Genomic DNA, 22,300 nt, shown 5'->3' on the forward strand with positions numbered 1-22,300 from the left:
GTTTGAAAGTAAGGATTTTTTTCTACTGGGACAGAAATGAGGAATTATGAAAGTTGTACAAAAAAACACACTGAAGTTCATTTGATGCTCTTAAGTCTGTTCAGTGGTAGATTGGCTATTGTGGCACAGCTGTGAGGTAGTGTGGCTGGACAACACAACTGTTTTTTAAATAGGGACTGCTATCTTCCTGATAAAATTAGAGGCAACTGCCCTAAGTATCTATTATCAGAGCACCTGTCCCATGAAGAGAGACTGAAGGAACTGGGGTTGTTTATCCTGAAGAATGTTCCAGGGAGACCTTACTGCAGCCTTTCAATATTTGTACGGGGATCATTAAGAAAAATGAGGACAAACTTTTTAGCAGCACCTGTTGCTATAGGACATGGGGCAATGGCTTTAAACCAAAAGAGGGTTGATTCAGATAAGATATAAGGAAGAAATTGTTTATAAGAAGAATTGTAAAATCCTGGACTGGGTTACCCAGTGGTAGGTGCCCTATCCCTGAAAACATTCAAGATCAGATCAAATGTGTCTCTGAGCAACTCGATCTAGTTTAAGACGCTCCTGCTCATTGAGAGGTGCGTTGGACTAGAAGGCCTTTAAAGGTCTCTTTCATCCCAAACTATTCTGTAATCCTAGGATTTTTCACCTGGAAAAAATTAGGATATTTTTTAAAACATCATGAGTACAAAGTTTCACTCCAGGCTTTAACCATGATTACCAGGACAAAAATGAAATTATTTTAAAAAATAGAACTTCTGTCAGACAGGAGTTTCAGGACAAAATACATTTATGTTGGGGACAGTGAATTAGGTATTAAATACAAGTGGGTTCTCACATGTTGTGGCTAAGTTCCTTCCATTCTCATTGCTTATTTATCCTCAAGCAAGTAAGATATCTTGCAATAGGAAGAATTCATAAATGCATGCATCAATAAATGCTTCCTACTGCATGGCTCACGACAAATTCTTTGTAATACTTCTAAAGAGTTAACAGACTTTTATTAGCTACATAATAATCCCCAAATCTGCTTTTTCTGAACATAGCCTTCCTCCCCTTTTCATAATATCGAATCAGACACCTAAATATTAGCATGAAATGGAATTAATGACCCTACATGTACTTACCATGTACCACATGCTTGGCCACTTGGGATCATTGAAATAAGTGGATTGGGTACCACCAGGTTTATAATCCCTCTTTATCCTTCTTTTAACCACCTGCTGTTGTATCCACTCCACCTGCCAACCAGGAAAACATATGGAGAATGTTACAATTCTGTAGAGATTATCAAGAAATGTGCAAAAACTTGGGATTGCTCTCGTTACCACACTCCAAAGCATAATTCGTATTAAAGACTTCATTTTAACAGTAGAAATCGTGCAGATCATCTTGACATACTGTTCACTAAGGAACACATTCAATTTAGCTAGCATTACAAATCTACCCAAACAATTGCTTAAATACCCTGCTAGAAGGACTTCATTGAGTATTACCTTTTAAATACTATTATTTTGCCCATTTTTCTTTACCAGACTTACTCTTCTCTTGAATTTATAAAAACTCCTACACAAAAATCTAACAGCATATTACAATGAGGAATTAAGTGAATTTCTAAAAGGGTCAGTTTGTTTTTATCTTTCTCTTCCAGAAAACAAAAACATTAAAAAATATATTTAAAAGTTCTGCTTTTAGACCAGTGTCTAAATCACCTTCACTACTTGGAGAAAATAAAACCCGCCAAAATTAAACTTCATTTTAAGTAAAGTGCCAAGATTTTCTCAGAGAGGCACTCTGGAATTTTATTTTACACTAAGCAATCCCCTGTGAGAAAAAGCTGGATACTGAGCAACAGCTGTAATTGAAGCAAACTAAAAAATGAGCTTGAAACAGGAAAAGAAATATAAGGATTAAAAATCTAATTCTGAAAGTTATTTTTGTCTGACACCTCTTCAAAGATTCACGTCACATCCAAAGAAAGGTGACACCAAAAGTGACATCAACCTTAGATCAGAGGGGACTCTGCAGCTATTTCTGTATTAGCTATTCTAAAAGGGGGCTAGTTTCAATAGATGTAAATAATATGAACTAACCACAGAAAAAGCCTATGGGATATCCACACACATCTAGCAGCTCATACATTTCTGCTGAATTATTTCAAGGGATATAACTACAAAAATTAATTCACATCTCAGTCATCTTCTCCTAGCAGCCAACTCTGCACCATTTATTTGTGCTGTTTGAGTATCTGTGTAAGCACACAAACATAAAAATGTATTAAAGAAGTTACTTTCAGCTCACATATTTGTTTGTCACTGGTCAGAGACAGTATTAATATTTTCCTTTAGCAAGTTAATCTCTCTACTGTGCATTCACAACACAACTTCAAATACTTAGGTAGACATACCATAGCACACTGGCCTCTACTTCTTGGTCAGAAAAAAATGGATAAAGACATCTCTAAATTTGCCCAGAGAGGATTCCTATAGAGGCTGGATGGTTTGCATGGTTTTCTTCATAAAGAAGAAATGAACTTTTCTCCTTCCCAAGAACTGACTTCAGGACCAAAAGTATTCTCCTAGAGGCTAATTATGCAGTCTAAGAACACAGACTATTGGGTAGAGCTGATGCTGAAACTCATTATTCTGTTAAATCTTCTAGGAACAATCGTTAGTTGCTTTCTGGTTCTATGAGAATGAGAAATTTGAAAGTGTTTATCTCTTGCTTATTGTTCCCTCTTCCAGTACCATCTGGCCCCACGACATGACAAGAGCTAACTGCTCCCTTCAGATCTGACTGGATCCAGGTGTCCCCTGCAAGAGGTGACAGCTAATCTGTTTGATGTAACAAAGTCTGGAGGCCTGTAGGACACACATGCCTGAGCAAAGGCCAAAGAAAGTTAAATCAAGAATTTGGTAGGCACTAAGCCTAATGGCTGCTTTAATCTGGGATCAACAAGCTTCTTTACTAGCTCTGTCCTCCGTGAAAAAGACTGATTTTTAACTGAATAATGAACCCTGTTCTCCTGACTTTTGCTGCTACTATATGCTTTATTTTCCAGACCCTTACAACAGAAGCTTGTTATTCTTCAAAGCATCTCTTTTTTCAGGTAGCCCATGCCTCCCAACACATCACAAACCAAGAGACTGGCATCCTATGTACTGTTTAGTCTCTGACTCCCCACCTGTCTGGACTGCCACAGACAATGAGCCTCACTTCTTCTATTACTACTATTTAGCAGTCATTAACAAAAAAGCTTTAACAGGTCTGAAAAAGCAACCATGGCTTTCAGAGCTTATACAGATCCACTTTCCAAGTCTTATTATGAGATTAGGGTCTCAGTGCAGAAACACGCTCAGCTGACTGAGAGGTCTAAAGCTTCTATGCTGCAAGAATATTTACTGTTATCTTGACTCGTCCTTTGCTGAAGGGATTAACCACACGAGTATGTTAACCATGCTAAGAAAGTTATAAATCAACAAATTTCAACGCTTCACAGGCCAAAACCACACAGCGCACACCATGCCACGCTTGGTAACTCCTATCTTGAGTCTAAAGGGAGGAATTAAACCTACCACCAAGAGAATTAAAGGATCTGATAGTGTTTCAGAAGAGTCCACAAAGACAAACCAATGAGACAGACTGAGCTGAAGGGGATTAAACCTTCTGCCACTGCTACCTCTAGTTTAGATGCATGAACATTAATGAAAGAACTCACCAACCCTACTATTGCCTAGAGGAGCCATAAATCAGAGACCCAGGGCATCTAATTTGGCATTAGGGACTCCCATGTGTCAAGGCTTCTATAGGAATTACAAGGAGCGTCTGTGAGGAGTTTTGGAGAAACACCCTTCCTTTTTAATGGAGCCAAAGAAGTAAACATATTCCTGGGGCCTGCACAGCAAACAAGTTTAAGAAGAAATTCAGCAACCTAATACCATTTCTATATGGATAAAATGAAAGGAGTTTTCCTGACTAGACAAATTCTTAGCCAAACCCTCTACTCATTCACTGCGACATGTTGTCTCCATTGATTGCTGCCTATTCAGCGACAAATATTTGCTGATCAATAAAAAGATTTAAATATAAAGGCAGCATAGTACTGGTGGAGACTGGTGCATTGCTGCCTTAAAAAAGCCCAAATAATTTCTTTTCATTATTTCCTTTATTTCAGACAATATTATGGAGAATAGTAGCACTTATTTAGTCCAAGCAATCATAAACACTGCATCACTGCACACTTCCAGTTTATATATACCTATATAAACTGGAATTTTAATCATTTGACACATAAAGAATTTTCAGTATATGTATATGCATGTGTTTGTACAAGACTTTGTATCAACTGAGTTAATCTAAAAGCCTGCAGTATAGTAGGTGGTCATATTTTAGTGAGATACAAGTAAACGTTTTTTCGTATCTTATCTACCACCTTTTAACAAAAGACTGTCTGTTGTAGGGCATGCCCCTATTACCTGCTGGATGTTGCCCATAGCTCCCATTTCCTCAGCTCCCAGCAAAATTAGGGAAAACGTCTGAAACAGTAATTTTGCAGAGGGGCTGTGCACTTGAATGATTAGACTCAAACCGAGTAAAAGAAGCATAACTTGTCTTCCCATAAGACTTAAAGATAATTTTATGTATGCATAGAAGTACTCTAAGTACTTCTAAGTACTTTAAGTAAAATAGCTGTTTAATTTCATACAAATAAATATGTGGACAAACAACACATTTGTCTAAGTATGCATATGGGAAGATAGTGCAGGTAGTTCTTTAATGATGGAATGCAAGTGTCTAGATGGAATAGACTAGACTCATACAGAATATTTCAGTTGTAATGGAGATACAGTGATCATCTAGTCCAACTGCCTGATCAATTCAAGGATGAACAAAAGTTAAAGCACAGTATTGAGGGCCTTGTCCAAATGTGTCTTTAACACTGACAGGCCTGGGGCATCAAGCACGTCCCTAGGAAGACTGATTTCTTTGACCAACCTTTTGGTATAAAAATGGTTCCTGAAGTCCATTGTGAACTTCCCCTTATGCAGCTCTGAACTATTTCCACATGGCCCATCACTGGATACCAGGAAGAAGAGATCAGCATCTCCCTCTCTCCATCCCCTCCTCAGAAATCTCCACAGGGCAATGAGGTTGCTTCTCAGTCTCCTTTAGTCTCCTTTTCTTCAAACTAGACAAACCTGGTGTAAAACATTAGGACTCATTCTATACAGTACAGGTAACCACATCAGTGAAAGGGGGAAGTCAAACTAACCATTCTCAGTCAGTGACTATGCACTGCCTATGAGGGAGACAGTGCAGGATGCTAGACAGAGTAACCTGAAACATCCTGACATGCCTGATCAGAGTCCTACTTATAGCTTTGCCTGCATAGTGTTTAGCAAATCCCCTACATTGAGCTCTATTGATGAATTGTTTTTATTCTCAGGTTATACTGATACAACCTTTTAGAACTTAATTTAAACATCACCAGAAGACAATATACTCATCTGACAGATCAATGCATACAATTTTGTTTACAGAAACTATCACTGCTACTTAAATGAAATAGTATACTCTACTTTGTAAAATCACAAGGTTATATTAATGAAAAAAAGGTGAATACTCGTAAATTATATTAGTATTGTAACACATATTACCTTTGAGTATTTTATGGGTATTCAGCCACAAATTACTGTAGAATGCCCAGCGTATTTTGGATTTGATTCTGCATGAAAGGAGCTCATTTGTATAAAAATAATTTCTGGATTAATTAATTGTACAGATTCTTGTTTCTTGCCAAAAGGTGAGGCTATGCAAACAATGAAGTTCATTTTAACATTTCCATGAAGTCACACTTACTAAGAGGTAACAAAAGACATTTTCCCATTGACCTCAGCCTCAAAGTTCCATTTCCTAGGTGTCTAGAAATCAAAGCCAAGCCAGACTGGAGATCAAACTATTTTTAAAAACCACCCTTTTCAGTCTCCTCAATTCAGGACTTGCAGCATTGTTTTGTGATCCAGTTCTTCTTCACAGACCTGCATGGAATACTGCTATGGCAATAAAACTGTCTGAGCTAATTCAAGCACTCTTTTTCTCTCCTTAAGTGACAGAATTTGAAATGAAATGTTATCTCTTAATGAAATGAATCAAAACTACTTTCTACCATTTTTAGCCTCATTGATTTGATAGAATTCTTGGGAAAAAAAAACCCATGTAGGTATGCTGCAGTTAAGATCTCCCTCACCCGGAGTTATAAACTGTGAAAATAATAAGTTTGATAAATGGAAAAAAACTTACATGCTGGGAAAAAATCCCACCAATTTATCAAAGCAGCATGATTTTTAACATACAAACTTTGTTATGAAAGATAATTTTTTCAAATATACCATGACAGAGTCCACTTGAATAAATATTTCAAAATTATTAAAAATGTGTCAACTCCAATATGCGAAAATGCCATTACTATACAGTAGAAGTTACAGGCAAACTGAAGGTGTAATCCTTTCCATTTTGAGGAAAAACATCCTTGGGGTGAAAAAGATTTTCTAATTCTGAAGTAAGTTATAAATTTCATACAGAATCTTTGACTTTTATGACAAAATTCAATGTGAAGGTGTGAATCTGGAGTCTGTGAAAAAGAGATCCTTCAAGTGCCGCTCCTAATTGAAACTGTAACTGTAACCCTTGTACTGCCTCCTTCGCCTCCATCTGTCCTACATCTGTAAGAAGAAACTGCAAATTCCTCCTCAGATAACAAGAGAGGAAGGTACCACAAGAACACTACAGATTAAAGAGAAAAAGAGAGAGAAAACCCACACAGAGTGTGGAAGTTAATGCCCAGTAAACAGATCAGCACAGGGGGCCACCTCATCCCATAGAAAACAGGCACTGAACAGCAATGCAGCACTATTACTTGGAGTTTATCTGCCAGACAGATTGCTCTAGGCAAGCACCTTCCCTCCCAGTTAGAATGTCTCATGCTGCATTTGCTACACTTCATTCTTTACTTGCCTAAGCACCCTCAACACTTGTACATGTGAGTTCTGAAAGACCCTGCTACAAAAGGACCAAAGTGAGGATAGCACACTCTGAGACAAAATAGGAGACTGTGCTGTCCCAGAAAAGGCCACAGGAAAAAAATTGCTCCAACAGTTCCTGTCCAGAGGGACATTGACAGACTTGTGAGGTAAGCAAGACCAAGTGTGAGGTCCTGCACCTGGGTCAGGGTAATCCTAAACCTCAATACAGATTTAATGAGTGGATTGAGAGCAGCTCTGAATATGGGTGGATGAAAAACTGGACATGCAACTCACATGCACATCCCAAAAAGCCAGCTGTATGCTAGGCTATATCAAAAGATACTTCTCCTCTACTTTACTCTCTGGAGGGCTGCATCCACTTCTGGGGTCCCCAGCATAAGACAGGCAGAAGAAGGCCACAAAGATGGTCAGATGGCTGGACAACCTCTGCTATGAGGAAGACCTGAGACAGCTGGGATTGTTTAGCCTAGGAAAGGTGTTTGGGGAGATCTTATAGCAACCTTCCTATTCCTGAAGGGGACCTATGGGAAGGATGGGGAAGGTCTCATTATCAGGCAGTCAATCTAGTGATAGGATGTGGGGTAATGGTTTAAACAGGAAGAGAGTAGATTTAGGTGGGATATTAGATAAGGTGAATGTTCTTTACTCTGAGGGTGGTGAGGCACTGCACTGTTTGCCCAGAGAAGTTGTGGATGTCCCCATCTCTAGAAGTGTTCAAGGCCACATTGGATTGGGCTCTGAGCAGCCTGGTCAAGTGGAAGGTGTCCCTGCCTATGTCAGGAGAGTTGGAATGAGATGATCTTTAATGTCCTTTCCAACCCAAATGATTCTATGATTCTATGTTTCTAACAACACAAGTAAGTATCTTAGTTGTCCTGTCATAAATTAAGTCCTGTGCTACTAGTTCTACTTAAGGGTATCATTTGACAACACTCTGTTTTTGCACTTCACCTTGTAATGAAACCAAAAGGTCAATGATTTAGGGTAAAGTGAGGAGGACATGCTAATATCCAAGGCCTATACCTAGGTTACTGAACAAGAGATCCAAGCCATTACTCAGGAGTGCAGGAAAGATGATCAACACTATTCACACACCTCTTGCTAATTATGTGCAGTCACAAAAGTGAGACCCCCAAAAATTTGACTTCTCATCTTAACAGGAATTTTATGTCATTTTTTGGATCATAATTAAAACCCCAGCTATTTTCTTAGCCTATTATTCTTTCAATCACAATAGCAACTGCCTCTTTTCACCATAAAAATAGATGAAGATAATTGGTAAAGTAGATGTTGACCATGGAAAGACCATGGAAGATTACTGCAGATACCATTTCACAGAGGTAGGGGTCTAAAGTTAGATAAAAAGTTATTGACTCCAGCAGTGCTATGTAATGCATTCTTGCTGATAAATAAAGTGTTTCTTCAGCGAGGGTCAGTGACAATCCACAATCAAAGCAGTTGTCAAAATTATGTTACAGATTCTGAAAAAAACCAAGATGAAACAAGAAACAGATGTTAATACATGCTGAGCAGAAACCAAACAAGCAGAGGAGAAAAGACAGCAGATAATCCTTGATATTACCACTTGACCCCATAGAAATACATCTTGCACAACAGCAGGCCAAGCTACTGCAGTCTCTCCCATGAACCGAAGCTGAAATTCAATGTACATTTTTCCACCTCATAGCCACAGAAAAACCAGTCAGTCCCGGTATGACTTAAGTAGTTTCTATCTGCTTTGCTATGTATTTGTGATCAATTGTAGCAGCATAGCCACAGTTCCACATTCATGAGGTACAAGAATCCACAGTATGGATATTAATGGGACTGAAGGGTCCTCTGCCTTTCCCTTGTAGTGTTTCCACCCCTACAGCTATATGCTCTTCACAGAAATCATACACATCAGCCTAAAACGATGCAGAAAAAAGTCTTCTTCCCTTATGAACAACACCATAAAGGAATAAATTGTGAAGAGAAAAGGGAACAACCTGGCTAGTGATGAAGGAAGACAGGTTCTGTACCGAGGCAGTTCAATAGCAGCCAGAGCTGCTGGGAAGGGCAAAAGCATCACACTGAAATTCTAGAGAAGTTCAGCATATCTGTTGCTGGCCAGGATCTCTGTACGACTGGAAAACCAGGGAACAATCCAAGGCAAAAGGACCCACATTTTCTCTCCTTGGAGAAATCTTGACAGGTTTTCTACTCGCAGACATAGCTGTAGTAACTGATGATGAATGTGGCTACAGCAACTGCCCAACCTCCCCCCTTCTAGTGTATTGTACCACAGCTGACCATAAAGCAGCTCAAAATCACCCAGCAGCTTTGTGGGAGAGTGGAGAACAAATTTTAGGGAGCCTGGGCTCCTGGACAGTGGCTTCCAGCAGCACCAGCCCCAGACATCATAAGCAAAGAACAAGCCTCTAAAGCAGCTGGAGATTTTTCCCTTCCTCAGATATGAAGTGGCCTAACCAGCTTAGATGTTCTGGTTTTATTTCTAAAATAACTCAGCCTTGGAATAGTGAAGAAAAATCTTTGCAGCATGAGCTTAAAAGCAACCCCTATGTTTATACAAGGTAGTTTTTATTTTTTTTGCCACAGATCATATACCTCACCTTGGAACAAATCAAGACCTACACATTCATGATTTTTAACACAATTTTAATAGGCCTCTACTTGACAGGTCTGCTTGGCACAGTACCTAAAGCTCTGCTTACACCATTGAATACAATGTTAGTATCTAGAACTACCTAATCTTAGGACAATGTAATCACATTTTCATCATTTCAATACAGTGGGAGGATTAGTATTAATATCACTCCAAACGTAAACTTTCGTGTCACAACTCCCTGAAACTTCATATTTTTAATAAATCAAAAGGCTGATCCAGTGCCCACTAGAGGATAAAACTTTGAGCCCTCTAAACTTCATTAGCTTTGGAATCTAACATCTGGCATCCTAGGCAGCTGAACTATCTTGGATTTCATGTCTGTATTATTGTAGCAATTAATCTATATATTAAAAAACCCTGTAGAAATTTCTGATGTGATATTTTTCTTTCCTTAGGTTAGTCCTTCAACTCATGTCATAAATCATTTAAGTCCTTCAGACATCTGCGTGTGCTACTTTAAGGTGGCCTTAACTCATTTTGTGACATCTTAAGAAGACAAATCTCTACCAAAGGGTTACATTCAAATGTCAAAAATACCAGTGTAATTCCAAAAGTGTTGATTCAGTCAAGAGCTTCCCATGGTTTCAACAGCCATTTAGAAAATCTACTGAGAATTAGTAAGACAGTAAAAGTATTCCATAATTAAGTGATGTGTAATATCCATCAGTGGTATACTGGTCTTACCAAAGTAAATACATCTCCTGAGTAGACTGTTCATTGACCAAAACCCCCTTAATAAAATGTAAGGAAGTATCACAAATAACTCAGCCTATTTCCAGCACTTACACTTAATGTTGTTTCGTCAACAAGTAAATTTTTCACGTAAGTCTAACATGGAAAAATTCAGTCACAGAACATATACTATATCAAATTAAGCAGTTTTCTCATCAGAGTACTTTAAACCACAGGAAAACTTTATCCCACTTGGGTTTATTTGATTGTTCCTGTCTTGCTATTTTCTATCCTTAATCATAGGAAAAGGATAAAGTATTTTTTCCAAGCTGACCCTGTTTATAGCATATACTTAGAAGTACTATTTAAAATTCAGAATTGAGCCAAAATGCTTACGCTGAGCTTCAGTTTTAGAGTTTTGTTGAGTTTTACACTTTATAGAAGTATCAGAGTCATATTTTACAGCACCCCATTTCCCTAGTTCCTTGGAATTTCAGATGCCTTTGTAGTATAACTGGATTATTGCTCTTATTTAGAATCATCATGTTGGAAGAGACTCTTGAAATAATCAAGTCCAACCATCAATCCAGCACTACCACTGTGTTCAAAATTAAATCATGTCCATTAGTGCCATATCCAGAAGGGCTATGAACATTTCCAGGGATGGTGACTCCACTTCTCTGGGCCGTCTCCTCCAATGCTTTACAAACTTTTCCATATTTTCTTTTTTTAAAATATGTAATCTAAACCTCCCTTTGCACAACTTGAGACCATTTCCTCTCATCCTGTTATTTGTTACCTGGGAGAAAAGCCCAACCCTCAGTTTCCTCCTTTCATGCAGTGATACGGAACAGTAAGATCTTTAGTCTGCTTTTCTGCCAGCTATACAACCCCAGCTCCCTCAGCTGCTCCTCATATGACCTACTCTCTAGAGCCTTAGCTGGCTTCATTGCCCATCTCAGGACTTCCTCCAACACCTCAGTTTCTCTACAAAAGTGAAGGACCCAGAACTGAACACAATTTGGGTCTGGCCTCACCAGTTACTTCTCTGGCCTTGCTGGCCACACTGTTCTTGATATAAACCAAGGATGCCACTGGCCTTCTTGGCCACTGCTGATTTATGTTCAGCCACTGTCAAACAGCAACCCCAGATCCCTTCCCACCAGGCAGCTTTCCAACCCCTCTTCCCCCATCCTGTAGTGCTGCATTGTGTTATTGTGACCCAAGGGCTGGACCCAGAACTTCAATGTATTGAATCTCATACAGTTGGCCTCAACCTATTGATTGATTCAGCTGTCCAGATCCCTCTGCAGAATCCTCAACCCTCCAGCCAACTTGGTGTCATCTGTGAACTTGCTGAGGGTGTACTTGATCCCTTCATCACTCAGGTTGTTGACAAAGATTCTAAACAGGGTGGATCCCAACACTGAGTGTTCAGGAACACTACTGTTTCATGGCCACCGTGTTTGTCTCTGATCTACCACTTCAGGGCAATGGAGGGCAATTGCTAGCAGCTACCTTTGGAACAAGCTGACTTTTTCTGTCCTCAAACTCATTCTTACAGTTGTCAGTAAACCTCACTGATATTAGAAGATTGATTACTACCCCTCTTAAACATCATTATCAAAAAGACCATCACTATTCAAAATTAACTGCCAAAAACTACCAGTGAGAGACACTTGCAGCCAGCCTAGTTGCAGTCCAACTCTCAGGCAAATGTAAAAGGACTGAAGTTTCTTTTTCTAAAGTCACAAGGTGACTGTGCGCACCCCACAAAATGTCGACAGCACTTCCAATGAGGCCATATCTCTCAATTTTTGCATATCAGATAACATAAAGGCTGAAGTAATGCTTGATTAACAAAAACTGGCTGATTGCTTTCATTTATTTTAAAACCCCAGATAAAGAAGGATAACATGGCTGTTTTGCAACTTTAGGATGGTCCCTGTGCACATTCAGGCAATTGAATACTGTCCACAACAGCCACTCTGTTATGGATTCCTAACTCACACAAGACTTTTCATATTATAATTTTAGAGAAAGAAAATAAAGATTGTTATATCCATGGCTATGACTAATGGAATAAATTGCATATACTAGAGCTTTTTGGTCTCTGGTCACATGACTTACAGGGTTGCAATGTGGTGTCTACAGTCTTCACAAAATTTCTTCCACCTATGTTTATTTCATTTGATGCTATCTCTATGGCTATTTCTACACTGTCTTCCATTAGGATAAAGGGACTTTAAATGATCTAATACAAATGTGATTTTTTTCATATGATTACAGTATAGAATACTCTCTGTACTAATAAAACAACTTTTTTTCTAACCAAGATAAACTTCAAATGTATAAACATGTATCTTCTGAAATACACAAACTTAAGTTTTCTTTGATAGAAACTCAGATGTGCTGCAGAAGATGTCTGCTCTCATGAGGGAAGACATTTTAGAAGCTTCAAAAACTGCAATGTTTTTCATAAATCTTCCTATTACTACTATTATTTTATTTCTAATCCTTCATTCAGTTCCTTTACCTGCTGGCAGAAAGGGCTGAAATGCAAAACTGGACTTTAGTTCATAAACGAACATATATTAGTATCAGACAACAGCTTAAAAATCACCTGACTGCCTTTCCACTATTTGCCAGAATGATGTGAAAGTTGAAAGAGATGGTATCTCAGTCTCTCACAACGGAAACTATTATTGAAATACCTTCTCTTCAGATTACCTCTTCAAAGTGTAATTGGCCTCATAAAATGACAAGTTTACCAAACATCTGCACTGATCAGGGCTGCAACTATCTGCTAGTTTCCTTCATGTAAGGCAAGGGAAGTGTGTTAGTATAGCAAGGACCCAGGAAAGAAGCCCAAATATGATGAAGAGAAAAACAGATCCACAAGGGAGTGGTATTTGGATGTCTTCTTAGCTGACGAGAGGGAAGTTTTTGAGGTCACGGTGTCCAAACACATATGCAGGTTACCAAACTGCTCTACAATATTATTCTTTAAACTCACAAATAGTTACAGGAATGTGAAGTGTCTGAAAGTTGAAGTTAAATAACTGGCCATAAAGCAAAACCAGAACATTTTAAAAACTTCTGGATACTTTGTATCACTGGCAGATTTTTAAATTAAATTGGAAAACTTCTAAAACCTACACTCTGCGTCAAACAGAAATTAATTCTGATGCCATATGACATCTAATAAAAGAGGTTTGACTGGATGATCAAAATATTTGCTTTTGATCTCACAGACTATGAGTCTCTGGGCATTTGTATTCTTGAGAACTAATTTTTCAGGAACAGACTGGAAGTCAAAAAAACTTTGGAATCCAGAAATTCTGGTTTCATTATAAAAAACTGTTATAAAACAAAGTTGTTATATATAAAACAGAAAGTATAGATATAAATACAAAGGTCTGTGTGTATGTGTGTGTGTGCATATATGTATATATAAACACAAAGGTGTTAAAACAGCTACAGATGAAACATTGAATTGAGTATCAATTTAGTAAAGCTACGTTAAAAGAAATTTTTAATCTGCATCATTCACAAATGTAAAGTTAAATCAATATTATGGCCTTTAGAGATATTTATATAGAACTTCAGCGCCAATGAGAGTGCCAGCACTCACTCTCTCTCTAAATAAATAAATTTTTTTAAAAGGGAAAAAAGAATGTCAAACAATAATGCAGGTTAAACACAGGTTACATAAGTGATAGTCAACACAAATAGATATGACTGCTTTAAGTGGCTTCTATGGATTTGGAATCGCTTGGATTCATACAATGTTCTGTGTGCCACCAAGAGAAATACAATTCCACAGAATAAAATACATAGCACTTGGTGTGCATTTGCCCCTTGCAGAAATTTTTATTTAACTGCCAGCCTTGTCCACATTTTGAGTCCGGAAGGAAGGAGCAAAGTTGTCTGATGAAGGCTGCACATATTCAAGCACAGCTATGAAGAGGACACAGCTGTCTGACACCTCCTCTGAACCATTAAAACTGGTGAGGATCTGCTAAGAATAAAGCAGATCAGCCAAGGATGATGAGTAGCTTTTCAGTGACAATGGCTTTTAAAATAATCCTAAAAGAAAGGATTATAAAAAGTTGGGTAGTGGGGAGATTCTTTTGCCTTCTTTTGGGGAGGATATCTTTCCAGCTCCCTTTTCCTGCCTTCAATAATCTGTCAATAATCCCATATATGACAAATCATCTATGTGTTTTATGATTTCTTGCTGTACACCATTTAGAATAGTTGGGTGACATAACGACCACTGGAATTAAGCATGATGGTCTTGCCTCTCAGAAGCTGGAAGACAGATGCAGAAAAATCTTGATCCATTATGTCAAGAGTACACATTGCTGCCAGAATATTTTCCAAGTGCAAAAGAGAAAGAAAAAAAACTTGAATTCATTTTTCTATGAATGTCCTGCAATACAGCCTGTATCATCAGCATAAGAGGAAGGTGGATCTCCTCAGGAAATGATGTGTAGAAGCTGTTCTGTTACATTTCTATACAGTCAGTTCCGAGATGTGCCTTTCCAAAATGTGTTTTCCTTCAATTTCTCCCTCTCTCTCTACTGATATTTTGGCATTTGGCCTTGAAAGATCAGCTGCTTCCAGAATGTTGCATCTTTCTACAGCTCAAAACTAGGATCTCTTCAGTTCCTCCTCATCTGACACTTTCTGACACACAGCAATTTTACAGCCCAGTAGCCAAACCACCAATTTGCTGTCTTTCTTAACACTCAATGCAAACTGACTTTAACAACAGCTTAAGCACACTTAGTGAAACACAAGACCACTGCAGCTGTCAGAGCTCCTGTCTTCACTATCAAGCTCTTAGAATACCGATTAAAACTTGGAGGATTGACTCCCTTTGGTTTTTTAAAAAAACATTTAGTTGTCCTATCATTTTTCACCTATAAATGCACTTTCCTGCTAAAAAACATAGGAGCAGGTACTACTTTACTGGAACTGTAAAGAAACTCAAATATTAACACCTACTAGCATCTAAGGGCTAAGGATTGCAAATGTCTTTTCTTTACAACCCTCTGCTTTTACATGTTTATAACTGCTATGATGAAATCATCTTCTTAAAGCTTTAAATTTCCCACACATATATTTACCTAAAGTGTTTTTGCCATCATTAAGGCTAAGCAAAATCCTTTTAATGCTTCCTGAATTGTGTGAAGAATGTAACACCCTTTTCCTTTTTAAGTTCCAAATGGATTTCCCTTGTGTTTCTTGTTCACGTGTTTGTTTTCAAATTGCATTTGCACTTATAAAATAAGGCTGCACAACTCTGTGATCTGCCTTCACGCACATTATAGGCCCTTCCATTAGCGGTTTCACTTTGAGTGAGGATGAGCATTCCCAGCTTGCACAGGAAAGCAAACCAGACAAATGTGCCATTAAGCAAGAAAGCATTCTGACAGAGAAGTGCAAAGAAAATCTTATCCCAGAATAGAGAGACTTCAGAAAGCATCTAAACTGGAGCTGGAATGAGGTGACTTTTAAGGTCCCTTCCAACCAAACCAAGCGAACAACTCAATGATATCTAATTAAGTTAGCTATTCTGCATGCTGCATATACCTTTTGCACTCTCAGCAAAAGCAGCCACAACCTCTACAAGTCCCTCTTCAAATCAGTTGCCAGCTGAAGACTCTCACAGTGTGCTGCACCATACTGGAGTATGTTATATGAGCATGCTGCTCAAATAACTTCTCCAAACTTTAACTCCATGACTGTGATGCTAACATGTCCTCTGATAAAGTAACGGATGGACAAAGGTTTTTTTCCTCCTTGTTTTTGTTATTTCATTGATGTACAGTCAACTATGCACTTATGGTATCCTGGACTGTTCTAACACTCATAAAATAGAAGGAAGGAAAGAACCAAAACAAGTATTGATAACTAATTATCTGTATCTTAAGTACTTTTATTTTGTAAAATAAGTTATCAAATCCTAAATGCAATTAGGTCTATTAACATATTTTTCTGTATTTATCCATTGCTGGGATTAGCACTGCAGCTCCAGCAGTCTCCAAGATAATTGTAATTATTATCATGTATGAACCCTACATTTAGTTCCTAAGATACATAAATATGTTTTTGTTGAGGTTCCTCTAGTGACAGTGAAGGACAACATAGTGACAGTGAAGGGAAAAGTACAAGACTTTTTTCCCCCTTTGCCCCAAAACCTAGAAATTCAAGAGGTATGTTACCTTTAGAATCTTCATCTTACTATGTGAATGTAGCACTGCATAACACCAACTTTCAGAAATATTTGTTCCCTACATAGCAAAAGTATGCCCTGAAGGGAGTTTTCCCCCCACTTATTCCTAAAGAATATTTCCATATATTTTTTAAGATTCCTAAACAAATTCCTGTAACAAGATCTAGGCTACAGTTGGAAATACTGTCACTGATCCTAACCTCTGCTCAACATGTTTGTTGGAAACAATTTTAAAAGCAGAACACACTCTACAAAACAAAAGCCAAGGAGTCCTATTGCCACAAACCCCAAATTCACCAAGTGCAGCAAGGTCAAAGGATATGATTTCTCAAATGAAAAATCCCGCAGGGTTTGAACAGTTCTAAGCTAAAATCCAGCTACAAATTCAGCCAATGTTCTTAAATCTTTGAGACTCACCATGCTCAAGACATATGTTGGTCTGCAAAATTCAGAATAGACTATTTACATTTTTTTTTTCTCTTAATAGCATGAGTCCCTTTCAAAGGCTCAGACCATTGCATATATGTGAGGACTTTTGCTTTTGCCTCTCTAAAACCAGAAGGTTCCATGTACATCAAAGAGACAATTGAAATCTGTGATATTTCCATTCTTGATCCAGAAAGTTTTAGTTATTTCTGTGAGAGATTGCTAAGTCCTTGCCTGCCACTTTAGAGCCAACATCTTTCTCATTGACCATGAAGTCTAGAGACCTTAACAGCAGCTCTACCACAAGCCCTAAAGACTGCTGAGTACTGGAATGGGATATCTGACAGCTGGTCCAACACTTCATTAGGAAGAAAAGCAACCTAAAATTTGGTGTTCATTTTCTGCACAAGGAACAGCATTCTGTCTGTGCAGGATACCAAACCAGAGTAAGAATGAACCTTGGGTGACTGTAATCTAAAAAGGAGAAGTCAATATCACATTAATATATCACATGAATATATATGGCCTTCCCTTTTTACTCTACTGGCCAAATCCATTGCTTCTGTAAGAGGAAGTATCTGTTCTTCAGTCAACACGTTTTGTCACATAATGTTAATTTCTCTTTATTTACAATAGGCAGAAACATTTAATGAGTTAATTGTAGCATTAATGAGATAGGTTTATTTCTGAAGAACAAAAGCTTTATTAATGTCTAATTAATAGCTGATTTGCTGTTTGTACTTAAAGAAACAAAAATAGTCATTGAAGCTTTCTAGTGGAATTACCTTTTGATGTTTTCTACTAGAAGCAGAAAAATGGCCACTAGGAATTCAGTGTAATATAGTTTTAGAAAAGGAAAATATTAACTGATGGGAAATATAGAGGTATTTATTAAAACATATTACTGTATTCAGTTACCTACATTTAGATTTCCCTTTCATCATGATTTCACATGATTTCATCATGATTTCATCAGTTGTTGGCATCTGCCTGAAAGGAGCTTTGTCCCCTCAATATATCTAATTTCAAGTATATTAAAAATAACTATTAGATTAGATTCCAGTTTTTCGCTTGCCAAGTCAGTTTACAGAACTCCTTGGCAATGACAATCTCATTGTTAACTTCTGGAAAAGAACTGCAGATTAGCTGAGGGTTTTAACTGGCTGACTTCCTAATTAATGCACAAATGAGGAATTAAGTCCTCCTCTCCCAGCCACTGGAAAAAGTGAAAACATTATTTTGCAGGATTATATTCTTTAACTATTTTCATATCATTATTTTCTTAAGATGGTAAAGAGATGAGGAAGGAACCTGATAAACCTCAGGATGGCAAGCAGAAGGGTCAGGATTTTGACCAGGGTTATTTTTGAGAAAGAAACAACGCTCTGGTCAAACACTGGGTTTCTGTAATGTTGCAAAAACTTTATTAAAAAGGGTGGGACACTGAACATATTGGGTTGCTGCAGAACCCACCTGGAGTGCTGCATTCAACTCTGGGGTCCTCAATACAGGAAGGCTTGTTGTGAGTGAGTCCAGAGAAGGGCCACAAAATGGTTTGTGAGCTGAAGTACCTCTTATATTTGGAAAACCTCAGAGAGGTGAGGTTGCTTATTCTCAGGAAAAGAAGGCTCCAGGGAGGCCTTACTGAGGCTTTCAGTATGTGTAGGGGACAAATAAGATGGGGTCAAACTTTTTAGGAGGTCTTGTTGCTACAGGACAAGGAGAAACTTAGTCCAGGGTTTCACCACTCTTGTTGTAAACAATTTCTTCCTTATTATCTAATCTGAATCAACCCTCTTTTTAAACTGAATCAACCCTCTTTTTAAGCTGAAACAGGGTTGATTCAGATTAGATATAAGGAAGAAATTGTTTACAACAAGAGTGGTGAAACCCTGGACCAAGCTGTCTGGAGAGGATAGGTAGATGCCCCATCCCTTGAAACATTCAAGGTCAGGACAAACAGAGCTCTGAGCAACCTGATCTAGTTGAAGATGTCCCTGCTCATTGCAGGCAGGTTGGACTAGATGACTTTCAAAAAGTTTCTTCCAACTCGAACCATTATAGAATTCTGTGATAAGTGAAAAACCTGCTACAAAATGCAGCTACTTTATTCCTATACTCACTGGGATTTATCCCCGTTTTTATTCCAGGTCTAGGTGCATTCTGAACTGCTGAATAGTCATTACTGAGTGATGAATGAAAATAAGTGTGATGCAGCCTCATCACGCAAAACATATTCTTGATTCCTGCTGAAGCAACATGTATTTCCCAGGGATTTTTGCTGCTGATGAATATAGTTTAAACTAAAACTAACACAATATTAATCCCTATAAGTACGGGTTCAATTACCGTAAAGAAAACAAAATACCAACCAACTCATACAAAATTTACAGCACAATGAACAGTTAGAATAACCATCAGGATCTACTAGAATTCTTATCAGTGAACAGCAAACTTCATATTTCAAAAAGTCCTGAAAAAAAAAATCCAACGTGTAGGACTATTCACTCATTTGCTCATGTTTACATGAAACTAATTAATACTCCAGAAGCAGGTGGCATAAAGAGATACTGCTATTCCCTCTCATTCATTGTGATTCAGTTCATGCTTTAACTCACCCAGTAACAGGCTCCTTGAAAATAGCAAAATCTATTCTTGATTTTTACTAAGTTAAAGATATAAGGATTGCTCATGTAAAACTTTTTCAGGTAATTAATTACAGGGACCACTGTGGTAAATACTGGATTATTTAAGAACTAACTTAAACTTCCAGTCAAACTCTGAACATGAAAAGAGCATGACAGTTCCTGTTATTTTGCAACCAAGTAACATCCTACTGATTCTTGTCCCCTGTGTGTTTGTACATTTTATAGCTAAACATGCAGACATCAGTAACTTACCTGGTCCCACTGTTTAACTGTTGTATTATCCTGTATGTCTAACAAAAACGTTTTGTTCACTAAGGTTTAACAACTGAATACCACCTTCCCCATAATAACATTCTCATCTGATTTCTCTAAGCTTTAAGTCCATGGTGATGGCTTGAAAAGCCCCAGGTTATTCACAGCTACTACAATTGTGCTCCCCTTTGCGCTTTCATGAACACAACTGTCCTACCAGTAATAAGGACAGGCTTCTGGCATTACTTTTCTATCCTCTGAAAACAGCCCATATCATCTGGTGTCACCAAAGAAATGCTTGCCAGCATTTTACATGCTGATACCGTGAGTTCTATTTATTTTGATGTGGCAAAGATCAGACTTTCTCCTCTGTCATACTGCTACACTCTGTGTATGGTTAGATCTACGTAAAATATAAGTGTCTGGAAGTAATGTATTCCCAGGCATTCTGATCCTGGAGTAGACTTGACAAAGGCATGACACTACTGCAAAATTGTGCTCAAGAAGAGTATCTTCCTTAAGTAAAGGTAACCTTACTTCTTATTTCGATAGGACTGTAAGTCTTTCTGTTTCTATCTTATGTAATCTTTATGTTTTTATGACCAATTAAACAGGATTCAAACCCCAAATAAACCTACCCAAAATTCATTAAAATTAGAAAAATATGAGATGCCATCTTAGTAGAAATTGATCAAGATGCACTATGCTCCAAAGTTGGCTGATGTCACACTTTACAGGAAAACAAATTATTAATTCCATGTCTTTTAGTATCACTGTGGGCCAGATGTCTTTATCAGATCTCTGTTGTGATGGGGGACTCTGTGGACCTCATGAGAAAAACAGAACAAACTTTAGTACATCTCTTTGAATATATTATCAATCTTTTATATGACCTCTATTACCTTAAGAACAGTCACTTTCTAGGATTATTTATACTACTTATTCTGTGGGATATTTTTTACCATATGAATCACAGATTTGATTATCACAGCTCTTCACTAAAAACTCTTCATTTAATGTAATAATTCAGAATAAAAAGATAGTTTTTCCAGTTGTGTTGTCCATTTAATTTACATGTACTATTGTCATGCACAGACACTTCAACTCTCACATTGCAATTGCAATCTCTTTACTAATCGAAAAGCTCCACCTGGTTTCCCTTATCATTTTTATTGATGAAAAGTCTTCAGACTGTGGTTTCAATCTTTGCAATGTTTCCCACTTTGTGACTCTTCATTTCACCACTGCAGCAAACCCAGAGGCATACCTCAGCTCTTTCTTCTCAGCCCTGGAAATGCTGTACTAGTCTGATTTCAGCAGATTGTCTACCATCAATACACTCAACTATTTAATATCTGAATTAGAGCTTCATGATATCTTTCAACTATGGACTCATTCTGTACATCTTCCCACTTCTTTTTTGCTCCCATTGTTTCATGCATTGTGGTATCACCAAAACAACTTTGCAGAACAAACTCTGAAGCTAAAAAAGCCCTTGATTCGTGGTGTGGTGCTCTCATTGACCCCTGCCAAAGGCCAACCACAAACAGCATATCAGCTGGGGAGACCAGAAACCTCTGTTAATAGATTTTGTTCAGTTGGCTTTGACACCTCCTTTAAATCCACAGACTTCTGTGTTTTCCCATTAGGACACACAAACCACCACATAACTATTCACTGGATGAGAAAGATGATGCAAATAAAGCTATGTTACAAATTTTCTCTATTACAATCTATGTTAAAGAAATTACAGCCTTTCTTGTGCATGTTTTCCTAAAACTGTTTAATCTTTTTCTTTGCTAAATAACAACATGTAGCACTGCTAGGTAAGGATGTGGATGACAATTGACAAAACTGTGTTAATACTGCAATCCTTTACCTTTTCATCTAAATACAGATGATATGAGGTTAATACAGGCTAATGCTGTGGGAGAGTGTCAAAATGTGCAATCCGCATGTCTTCAGTTTATCACAGAATCACGAAAGGCTGACAAATACCTCAAATATCATAAATATAACCTTTGATCAACCCCCATCTTGTCAACTAGGCCACAGCACTAAGTGCCACACCCAGTTATTATGTTCCCTGTTGCATCTATTCATATTGTTTATAACAGTGTCAAGAGGCCTTTCCAGAAGAAGAAAATCAAACAAAAGATTTTCAAAGCAATTCATTCATTTCAATCCACAATAACAAGATTTTCTATTAGTTCTGCATCTTTCATTGTGCATTCACACAATGAAGTCAAACGCTATTCATGAAAATAATTCAGAAATTTCATCATTTCTTCCATTATATGCAGGCTATTTACATTAAAAAATTGCTACTCAATCAGAATTCCATCCT

The 22,300-nt window shown here is 37.8% G+C and overlaps 1 protein-coding gene across 3 annotated transcripts in view; it reads right to left on the reverse strand.

The window, feature by feature from the left end:
- Nucleotides 1-22,300, reverse strand: part of PCSK5 (proprotein convertase subtilisin/kexin type 5) — a 228,560-nt gene that overhangs the window by 179,724 nt on the left and 26,536 nt on the right. For all 3 annotated transcript variants that reach the window (XM_064403772.1, XM_064403773.1, XM_064403774.1), the window contains exon 3: nt 1,128-1,241. In XM_064403772.1, coding sequence (XP_064259842.1) covers nt 1,128-1,241 — 114 coding nt within the window. The remainder of the gene's footprint in view (nt 1-1,127; nt 1,242-22,300) is intronic.

Source organism: Passer domesticus, chromosome Z (assembly GCF_036417665.1).
Source record: "Passer domesticus isolate bPasDom1 chromosome Z, bPasDom1.hap1, whole genome shotgun sequence".
NCBI classification, from domain to species: domain Eukaryota; kingdom Metazoa; phylum Chordata; class Aves; order Passeriformes; family Passeridae; genus Passer; species Passer domesticus.